General features: G+C 36.4%; 3 protein-coding genes across 3 annotated transcripts; 1 reads left to right on the forward strand and 2 right to left on the reverse strand.

Moving 5' to 3' along the window:
• Positions 1-2,354: 2,354 nt before the first annotated feature.
• On the reverse strand, positions 2,355-3,231 carry LOC126764590 (uncharacterized). Its single transcript, XM_050482260.1, has 3 exons — positions 2,974-3,231; positions 2,763-2,903; positions 2,355-2,682 (listed from the first exon to the last, which is right to left on the reverse strand). Exons 1-3 carry the CDS (start codon positions 3,229-3,231, stop codon positions 2,359-2,361), a joined length of 723 nt encoding a protein of 240 aa, XP_050338217.1. The 3' UTR covers positions 2,355-2,358.
• Positions 3,232-4,248: 1,017 nt separating this feature from the next.
• Positions 4,249-5,981, forward strand: LOC126764591 (uncharacterized). The gene is made up of 3 exons (XM_050482261.1): positions 4,249-5,017; positions 5,076-5,329; positions 5,399-5,981. Exons 1-3 carry the CDS (start codon positions 4,922-4,924, stop codon positions 5,979-5,981), a joined length of 933 nt encoding a protein of 310 aa, XP_050338218.1. The 5' UTR covers positions 4,249-4,921.
• Positions 5,982-6,268: 287 nt separating this feature from the next.
• LOC126764592 (uncharacterized) lies at positions 6,269-7,826 on the reverse strand. Its single transcript, XM_050482262.1, is given in 2 exon segments — positions 6,269-6,408; positions 7,400-7,826. Coding segments are annotated over 2 exon segments (567 nt in total).
• Positions 7,827-10,331: the final 2,505 nt, after the last annotated feature.

Here is a 10,331-nt window from a genome sequence, read left to right on the forward strand (position 1 = left end):
GCAGAAGATGATACCGAACAAACTTTTGTTAAGATTGACCTGTCTGTTGTTGAAGTAAAGGAGGAAGAGCTGGTAACAAAATTTCAAAATGTCAAAAGGTTGTTGTAATAATAAATGTCATACACTGATACCACGGGAAATAATCGAGAGTACGCGGAACAATTGTTTAGAGATGTCGAAAAATGAACTTGATTTAGTGATACTAAGTCACATCGAACCTGGAATTGTGAGTAACGAAAAGCTAGAAAGTGTATACGCAAAGCTTGCTGGGCGGAAATAATATGGACAGAGACAGGATACAGAAGTTATGAGGCATAAAATTACAGTTACCTTCTACAGAGGACCTGTTTGTCGTTCGTTTTTCCTTTTTGTACATGCGTGTGGGAAGAAGCGTTACGAACATTTAGTACATCATTTTGCCGCACAGGGTGTAGCAGTGAGCCAACACGGACTGGCAAATAAATTCAATGTATTTTGTTCATTACAAAAAAATAATATTTTTTCGTATTTTTACTCTTCTTTCTCTACATTTTTAGGGAACTTTCAAACAAGTTAAGACTTTTTGGATTCTATCACGTGAAAAAGCATCTCATCTTCCATCCGAATCAACTAAAAAGTGAAAATTGATTTTTTGACACCTAAGTCCCCTTTCCGAAGACCAGGTCACATATATTAATAAAATTCCCTATGAGGATATCGTAACCTGTAGTAAACATAAGGTATTTGGAATAAAAACAAAATGTAATGAGAATAAGCATATAAAAATTTGTAACTATAAGAATATGATAGATATTAGTAACACTACTTGTGTCCCGCAACTACTCAGAAGCGAACCAGCAGAATGCACTCAAATAAATAACCAGCACATCCCATCGATAGAAAACATCTTCCCTGGCATCATATTATTAAACCAGTATAATGGCACAATTGAGATCGATAATCAAAAAATAAATCTTGTAGGATCATACGCCGTTCAATATCGTAATTCCACAGTTTTAATCGACAACCAAAAACACTCCTTTAATGAAATACTAACTAGAAAACCATTACCCTCAATCCTACAGTCAAATATCCCTTCGAACAAAGAGGAATAAATTCTCAGCCTTGAGATGATGAAAGAACTCCACATAAATAACACCAATCATTTACAAACACTGCAGACAACCCACACAGCAGCTCTAATAACAAATTTTTCATTAGTAGTTTTTTGCCTGATCAGTCTAGCAACAATAGGCACTGCATCAATCATAAGGAAGAATTGTAAGACAAAACTAATAGAACCATCGAGCTACAATGTAAACGTGAATGAGGCCAATAACAAAGAAGACACATCGGAAACTCCCACGTCAACAGTGCCAATAACCCTAATAGTTTGAACAAACGAGGACGTTCGTTTTTGACAGCGGAGGAGTTATGCCTGGTTTTCACTAGGTCAAAATAATTGACATCAAAAACTGCCTAAACGAACAGTTGTGCTTTTGGTGGCAAATGCGTTTTCATTACAACATCCAAACTGACCGAATGTCGATACTGCAGTGCCTTTCAAAAACTGTCGTCAATTTTTGGTGTCAGATGATTGACCACCTGTTTTCATTTATGTAATTGTGAACAGGCAATTTTGACACCTGTTAAATTGAAGATATAATTATTTTTAAATAAGTGCGTGAAAGTGTAAAAATGAATAAAAATAGAAAAATTACAATAGTAACGATTTGTGTATTACATAATTACCTATTAATACGCAAGTCTATATATATACGAATGTCTGACGTAGACAAAGACACAAATGGCATTACCGATCCAGGTAATTGGCGAATGGAGTTGGGGGAAAATGGAATGCTTCCATCAGTTCGGCCAAGCAGTGTTTTAGGTAGACCAGCAGACAGCGCGATAAATGTCCGTGAAAGATTTATGGAGTATTTCATGACTCCTCATGGAGAGGTTGAATGGCAATATAATAGGACAATATTGCATAACTCTTCTTTGTAGTTTACTCCTATCTTTCTTATTTATAAAGGTGTAATTCTATAATTTAACTTATTTTGTAAATACAAAATATTTTCATTATACCTATTTTAAAAACTTTCTGAATTTTAAATAAAACAAAAGTTATATCATTTTGAATTCAATATATACTTATATAATTCATTTCTTATTATATATTTATTATTTTATTACTTATTATAAAAATACTAAGTTCATTTAAAAATATATGTATATAAAAATATATAAAAAAGGAACATTAGGTACATCATTTCATTTGACTAGTTAAAGATTTTATATTTAAACGGCATTATTTTGAGCTATAAAATAACAACAAAATTATGTTTTATTACATATACAATTCTGCAACTGTTTTTACCGTGTGAATTTCTGCTGATACTTAAATATCAACTCACATATGTCCTGCTTGAATTCTCTGGCCAGTTGTGGAGATTCTTGGTCCCACTCACGGCCGTTTGATGCCACAAAGTTGCCTAAATCATCCCAAGCATCAGTTTTTGTAGCAGATGTGAGGGTCTCCAGCGCACGTTGAACTACTTCAATGTATCCATCGTCGTTTTTTTCAACACGACGTTTCCTTAAATTGGGTCGTGATGTAGATGGCGTTGGTGGTATATCGCCAGATACCGTTTCCGACTCAAACAATATTGTTGGAGTGGTCAGGGTCGACGAGCTGTCCTATAATAACAAATAAACACATGAAAAACAAATATTAATATTTTTTTTATAAATTATTATATATACATATATATACTTACATTTATTAAATTTGAAGTGGTGCTCGCTTCAACATTTAATGTAGGCTCGAGGAACTTTAGCGAATTGTAGAGTGGGTTCATGGTAGGCGTTCTTCCAGCACCTTGTCCACTTTTTGTATGAGCCCTTCGGTTGAAGGCCGCCTACATAACATATATACATATATAATGCAATTTGTTGTATACTATTGTGTACTATATGTGAAAAACTTACGCGAAAAGAACAACGAAGGCTGTTCCACTTGGCTGATACTTCGGCTCGTGGCATATTTAGTGTATCTGCCACTTCATGCCACTGAGCCTCACGCAAATTCCTATCGCGATAATCCGCGGAAAGGAAATTCCAGGTTCCTTCCCTTGACTCCACTTCTTGAATTAGTTGCTCAGTCTCCTCCGCTGTCCACTTTGCGTTCATTTCTCGCTTGATGCTTTGAATTAACATTTCTGTATTTGCACTCATTTCTTCTGCCATTTTGAAACTGAAAAAGGTTGGAATAATACATTAATTGAAATTAGAAAATATAATAAAACGCTTACCTTGAAAAGTGAAAAATCTTTTTTTATTTATTTTTGCACATCATTCGCGTGGCAAATGGAAATAATTTGCCAACATGTTGGCAAATCTAATTTTGATGTCAAATATTGCCACATAACGTATTTTGATTGTTTTCATTTCGCTGTCAATTTAAATTGCCGTTCGTTGGCAAATATGCCGGCAAACGCAACTGACACCATATGACAACCCGTTTTCATTATTTTGACAGCATTTGACGTCAAATATGTCCTAGTGAAAACCAGGCATTAGCAACACTAAAGTTAACTGCCATAAGCAGAATAATGCTGGATTAGCAATTAACCAATTAACATCCGGCACGCGAGTTACATCTCAGGTTACGTCTGACGGCATTCAGTTGTGCACCACATCGCATGATCAATCAGTACGTGACCAAAACAGCAGACTCAGCATATTTTGAGTCTGTTGGAATGTGCGGTACACCCACACATTGGGGCAGACTCGAGTTGCTGATCTGATGGCAGAGTCAGACTGATTCTTGCTACAGAATAGAAAACAACGTTTTAATCCATAACTGGCGAACGGAACGGTTCCATACTCTCTCTCAGCTCCGCTCAGCTAGCAAAGAAAAGCTAAATAAAAGCTAAATGAATTATTATTAAACAAAAGTACTGTTATTAAAAGAAAAGTGGCAAAGATAGAGATAATCATATTAATCCCAAAGCAGAACAAAATAATACATTTGAGTTGGAAAATTATAGCAAAAGCAAAAACAAAATTCAAAAAGTGAAAGAATTTGTGAAAAGTGAAAAACAAAAATTATTTTGAGAAAAAATAAAGAAAACTGTTGAAAACCCTAAAAGTGAGCTCTACAATATTCCATTGGATTACTGCATTTGGATTATCTTTAATACTAAAAACAACTACAACAACAGCAGCAACAGCGGAGACAGCCGCAGCAGCTTTAGCAAAAAAAAAACAACATCATAACCATAAACAGCAACAACAGCAGCAGCAGCTATAGTGCAGAAAAGTATTGTAATGCCTGGTTTTCACTAGGTCAAAATAATTGACATCAAAAACTGCCTAAACGAACAGCTGCGGTTTTGATGTCAAATGCGTTTTCATTACAACATCCAAACTGTGCCTTTCAAAAACTGTCATCAATTTTTGGTGTCAGATGATTGACCACCTGTTTTCATTCATGTCAATTGTGAATAGGCAATATTGACAGCTGTTAAATTGAAAATATAATTACTTATAAATAAGTGCGTGAAAGTGTAAAAATGAATAAAAATAGAAAAATTGCAATAGTAACAGCGGCGTTATGTCTTATAACGTCATTAAAAGCTTGGAAAAAGAAAAGGACTCAGCAAAGGAAACCAAAGCAGTGGTGGATTAGACCAGGATTAAGGAATCGTTGCACCAGTGGATTTTACGCCACTCTTCGATCCAAGCTGGTTTCTCAGGACCCAAAGTGGTTGAAGAACTTCTTGAGGATGACTCTGGAAGATTTCGATTTTTTAGTGGTGCGTCTACTCCATATATTTAAAAAAGAAATACACGATTCCGTGGAGCGATTTCGATAGGCGAAAGACTGGCGGTAACACTACGCTATTTAGCCACAGGTGATAACTTCTCGAGTTTGATGAGTGTTATTCTATTGGGAAAAACTACAATCTGCCATATAGTGCATAACACGTCTGGTGCAATTTTTGAAGCTTTAAAGAACGAGTTTTTAAAAGTGAGTATTCATATTTGTTCGTTTGTTAGTGAAAAAACACATTGTGGATTCTAATAAGGTTCCCAACACTCATGAGGAATGGGCAAAAGTTTCGGAACGTTTTTACCAGCGATGGCATTTTCCTAACTGTTGTGGGGCATTGGATGGAAAGCACATAGCGATTCAGGCGCCTGCGAACTGCGGTTCAGAATATTTCAATTATAAGAAATATAATAGCATTGTTCTGATGGCTATGGTTGATGCGGACTACAAATTTTTGTTTGTAGATGTTGGAGCTTATGGTCGTGAATCTGATGGAGGCGTTTTCGCAAGGTAAACTATTACAAAATAATAACATTAAATGTTAATAATTAAAATGTCTTACTATTTTAACATATTCAGATGTGCTCTTTCAATGGCTCTTGCAGAAAACAAGTTAAATTTTCCGCCGCCGAAACCACTTCCACATGAACGTGATGAAATGCCATTTGTCATTGTAGCTGACGACGCTTTTCCCTTAAAAACGTACTTGATGAAACCATTTAGTTTCCGCAATCAAGTTATGTCGTGCAAAATATTTAATTATAGGCTATCCAGAGCCAGAAATGTTGTGGACAATGTGTTCGGCATATGTGCATCACGTTTTCGAATACTCAGAAGACCCATGAATGTTACTCCTGAACATGCTATAGTTATTGTACTCGCGATTTGCATATTGCATAATTATTTGTTAAGACGCAAGTCTATATATATACGATTATCTGATGTAGACAAAGATACAAATGGCATTACTGATCCAGGTAATTGGCGAATGGAGTTGGGAGAAAATGGAATGCTTCCATCAGTTCGGCCAAGCAGTATTTTAGGTAGGCCAGCAGACAGCGCGATAAATGTCCGTGAAAGTTTTATGGAGTATTTCATGACTCCTCATGGAGGGGTTGAATGGCAATATAATAGGACGATATTGCATAATTCGTCTTTGTAGTACTTTCCTCTTTTATAAATATGTAATTCTATAATTTCAGTTATTTTGCAAATACAAAATATTTTCATTTCTATATATGTCATCTTTTATTTTATAATTAAAATTATTATTTTTAGTTCAGTTTTATTTAAAGTATTGTATATAAAAGGGTACAAACGACTAGCAGATGTAGATGAAATAGATGTGATTATGTTGACCTAAAGAATAAAACAGCAAAATTAGGTTTTATTAACACATAAAATTATGCAACAGCTCTGACCTAGCTACATTCTGTTGATATTTGAATATCAACTCACATATATTCCGCTTAAATTCTTTGGAGATTCTTGGGCCAACTCTCGGCCATTGGATGACACAAAATTTCCCAAATCATCCCATGCGTCACTTTTGGTAGCTGATGTGAGGGTCTCCAGTGCACGTTCCACCACTTGAATATTTTTTTTTTTTTTTTAATTGGCGTAGAAACCGCTTAAGCGATTATAGCCGAGTTAACAACAGCGCGCCAGTCGTTTCTTCTTTTCGCTACGTGGCGCCAATTGGATATTCCAAGCGAAGCCAGGTCCTTCTCCACTTGGTCCTTCCAACGGAGTGGAGGTCTTCCTCTTCCTCTGCTTCCCCCGGCGGGTACTGCGTCGAATACTTTCAGAGCTGGAGTGTTTTCGTCCATCCGGACAAGATGACCTAGCCAGCGGAGCCGCTGTCTTCTAATTCGCTGAACTATGTCGATGTCGTCGTATATCTCGTACAGCTCATCGTTCCATCGAATGCGGTATTCGCCGTGGCTAACGCGCAAAGGACCATAAATCTTTCGCAGAACTTTTCTCTCGAAAACTCGCAACGTCGACTCATCCGTTGTTGACATCGTCCATGACTCTGCACCGTACAGCAGGACGGGAATTATGAGTGACTTATAGAGTTTGGTTTTTGTTTGTCGAGAGAGGACTTTGCTTCTCAATTGCCTACTCAGTCCGAAGTAGCACCTGTTGGCAAGAGTTATCCTGCGTTGGATTTCTAGGCTGACATTGTTGGTGGTGTTTACGCTGGTTCCAAGATAGACGAAATTATCTACGACTTCAAAGTTATGACTGTCAACAGTGACGTGAGAGCCAAGTCGCGAATGCGACGACTGTTTGTTTGATGACAGGAGATATTTCGTCTTGCCCTCGTTCACTGCCAGACCCATTTTCTGTGCTTCCTTGTCCAGCCTGGAGAAAGCAGACTTGAATATACTCATCATCTTTTTGAGCTCGACGTCTCCCTAAATTTATTGAAGTGGATGGCGTTTGTTGCATGTCGTCAGATAAATTTATATCTTGCGACTCAAACAATATTGTTCGAAGGGTCAGGGTCGACGCGTTGTCCTGTAAAAACAAATATGCTTATTGAAAACAAATAGTATTATTTTTACAGACGTATACTTGCAATAATTAAGTTTGATGTCGTGTTAGCTTCAACACGCAAGGTGGGCTCCAGGAACTTTAGAGAATTATAAAGTGGGTTCATTGTAGGCGTTCTTCCAGCACCTTGACCACTTTTTGTATGTGCCTTTCGGTTGAAGGCCGCCTAAATTAATATTTATAATGCAATGCAATAAGAGCAGCGAAGGCTGTTCCATTTGGCTGCTACTTCTGATCGTGGCATATTTAATATGTCCGCTACTTCATGCCACTGAGCCTCTCGCAAATTGCGGTCTCTATAATCATGGGAAAGAAAATTCCATGTACCTTCCCTGGACTCTACTTCTTGGATCAGCCGCTCGGTCTCTTCCGCTGTCCATTTCACTTTCATTTTCCGCACCCGCTTGCTTTTTGGAGTTTCAATTTCTAAATTCTGTTCGTCCTCCATATTTGAAACTGAAAAGGTTTGGGAAAATAAATTTATTGTATTTTTCATCAAATATAATAAAAACCTTACCTTTAAATGTGAAAAGTCGTTTTTGCTTTTTATTGCTTTAACATCTGTTTGGGCGGCAAACGTAAATAATTGCCAACATGTTGGCAAATTAAAATTAGTTGTCAAATATTGCCACATATCGAATATTTATTGTTTTCATTTGACTGTCATTTGAAATGACCGTGCATTGGCAAATATGCCGGCAAACCCAAATGACAGCATATGACAACCCGTTTTCATTATTTTGACAACATTTGACGTCAAATATGACCTAGTGGAAACCAGTGTCACTTGTAAGAGTGCTGCCACCAATGTCATAGTTACTAAAAAAAACACAATTATCCCCATCATCTGTAAAAATAAAATAATTTTATAATGGTTTTTTGCATGCCCTTAAGCTAAATGTATCTTCATCCAATTTCATTGGTCTTTTTATATTAGTCGGATGAACATTCTGTAGTGGATTAATTCGGTAATACGGTTGATCTTTGTGCCGTACTCTTTTGTAATTTTTTATCGGTCAGGTCGATCTCAGTTCTATATAGTCTTCTCTGTACCTATTTATATTGTGTATGGATAGTTGTTTCTTCTGGTCTATTGTATTTTTTAAAATGGTTGGATCAATACTATTTCTTGCGTTATTGGGTGTACATTTTATGGTTGAGTGATAGCGATCATTATAGTTACCTATAACGATCTGTATCCTCATTTCTGTTGAGAGACTTGGATCCTCAATTCCTGTTAGTTTTTCTAACAAGGTTGAGTGTAGCCTCTCAATGTCGGCATAACCTGTATGGGAGTTTGGTTTTGTTCAGTATACTTCGATTCCTTCTATATTTAAGAACTGAATTAACTGTTCGGCCCTGAATTCGTTGTGCATGATGATCTTCTTTGGTTTCCCAAATTTCGTAAAATGTTCAATTATGATGGCTGTACAAATGAGCATCCTCCCCCGACCTCAACACACACACCACATCGATTCAAACTTGCATCACTAACAAGCAACCTTCACCACACCACATCGATTCAAACTTACATCACTAACACGCAATCTTCACCACACCACACCACACTTATAACCCACATTCTACACGAGAACGACACACACCGACACCCACACTTACACACATATGCAACATCCTATTAAGCACCAACGGGGATAAAGAAGGACCGATTATCAGATTCCGATCAGTTCGTTCTACGACATTAGCAGCGATCGGCCACCTCTATCCGCCGCCATTCCTTTTGCGAAATCAACCGCGTTATTACATAGTTAATTATAATCAAGAACGAGTTTTTCCTTTAAATGTACAGTGCTTATATAAGGCCATAAAGCCTTGTGTGAATAAAAGCGAGACCAACCGCTTTTGCGACATTGAGTGCGTTTTTAATATTTGGTAAAGTGAGAAAATATTATATAAAAGGTGAGTGCACTTATCTAACATGGTCCTTCGAGCCATACAGAAAGGCACATTGGTATATAAAAGAAATTGAAGGGTGAAGTGCAGTGACAAAAAACAAAAAATAAAAAAAAAAATAAATAAAAAAAAAAATTAAATAAAAAAAATATAATAAAATATAAAAAATATATAAATATGCACATATGTACAAACCATAAATATAAAAAGCATTGTGATACAACAACACAAAAAAAAAAGTGAGATTGAAAGTGCAGTCACCCACCAAATAACCAAATAAAAGTGCAGTGAAGCATATACGAGTACAAGTGCAAAAACAAAAGAAAAAAGGAAAAAGGAAAAAACGAAACAGTGAAAACTAATATAAAACCCTCAACGTCAAAAACAACACAATAATACAAAATTTTCTAACTCTACTAACAAAATAAAAACGGGCGCGAAACTTAAAAAATCATTTTAAATTAATATATAATAAAACTAAAACTAAAAGAGACGCCAACACAGCGGAACAGGAGCGACTAGCGACTCAGCAGCAGTAGGACAACAGAAAGCACACACTCACCCGATTCTGCCGATTCTGGCATACTTATGTATAAATACATCTCCCCATAACCCTTGAGGAAAATCAAAGTGAGTGTATCCATTCCACATTTGATTTATATGATTATAATTGTAAATATAATATATGTATGTATCGTTGCGCCAACGGCCAACAGCATAAAACCGATAGCTTCTAAATCCGTTTAATAACAAGTAAGGAAGGGCTAAGTTCGGGTGTCACCGAACATTTTATACTCTCGCATGATAAAGTGATAATCGAGATTTCATTATTCATCATTTACATATTTTTCAAATACCGTATTTGTGTAAAGTTTTATTCCGCTATAATCATTGGTTCCTAATGTATGTATTAAACAGAGAAGGCATCAGATGGAATTCGAAATAGCGTTATATTGGAAGAAGGCGTGATGTGAACCGATTTCACCCATATTTCGTACATGTCATCAGGGTGTTAAGAAAATATTATATACCGAATTTC

This window comes from Bactrocera neohumeralis, unplaced genomic scaffold (genome assembly GCF_024586455.1).
Source record: "Bactrocera neohumeralis isolate Rockhampton unplaced genomic scaffold, APGP_CSIRO_Bneo_wtdbg2-racon-allhic-juicebox.fasta_v2 cluster09, whole genome shotgun sequence".
Lineage (NCBI taxonomy): Eukaryota > Metazoa > Arthropoda > Insecta > Diptera > Tephritidae > Bactrocera > Bactrocera neohumeralis.

Excerpts from the sequence above, each read along its gene's own strand:
- LOC126764591 (XM_050482261.1), top strand. The coding sequence starts at position 4,922 with ATGAGTGTTATTCTATTGGGAAAAACTACAATCTGCCATATAGTGCAT. Across the intron at positions 5,018-5,075 it reads TAAAGAACGAGTTTTTAAAA|GTTCCCAACACTCATGAGGA; the intron begins GTGAGTATTCAT and ends GATTCTAATAAG. Across the intron at positions 5,330-5,398 it reads GATGGAGGCGTTTTCGCAAG|ATGTGCTCTTTCAATGGCTC; the intron begins GTAAACTATTAC and ends TAACATATTCAG.
- LOC126764590 (XM_050482260.1), bottom strand. The coding sequence starts at position 3,231 with ATGGCAGAAGAAATGAGTGCAAATACAGAAATGTTAATTCAAAGCATC. Across the intron at positions 2,904-2,973 it reads GCCTTCGTTGTTCTTTTCGC|GCGGCCTTCAACCGAAGGGC; the intron begins GTAAGTTTTTCA and ends TATGTTATGTAG. Across the intron at positions 2,683-2,762 it reads CCACTTCAAATTTAATAAAT|GACAGCTCGTCGACCCTGAC; the intron begins GTAAGTATATAT and ends TTGTTATTATAG.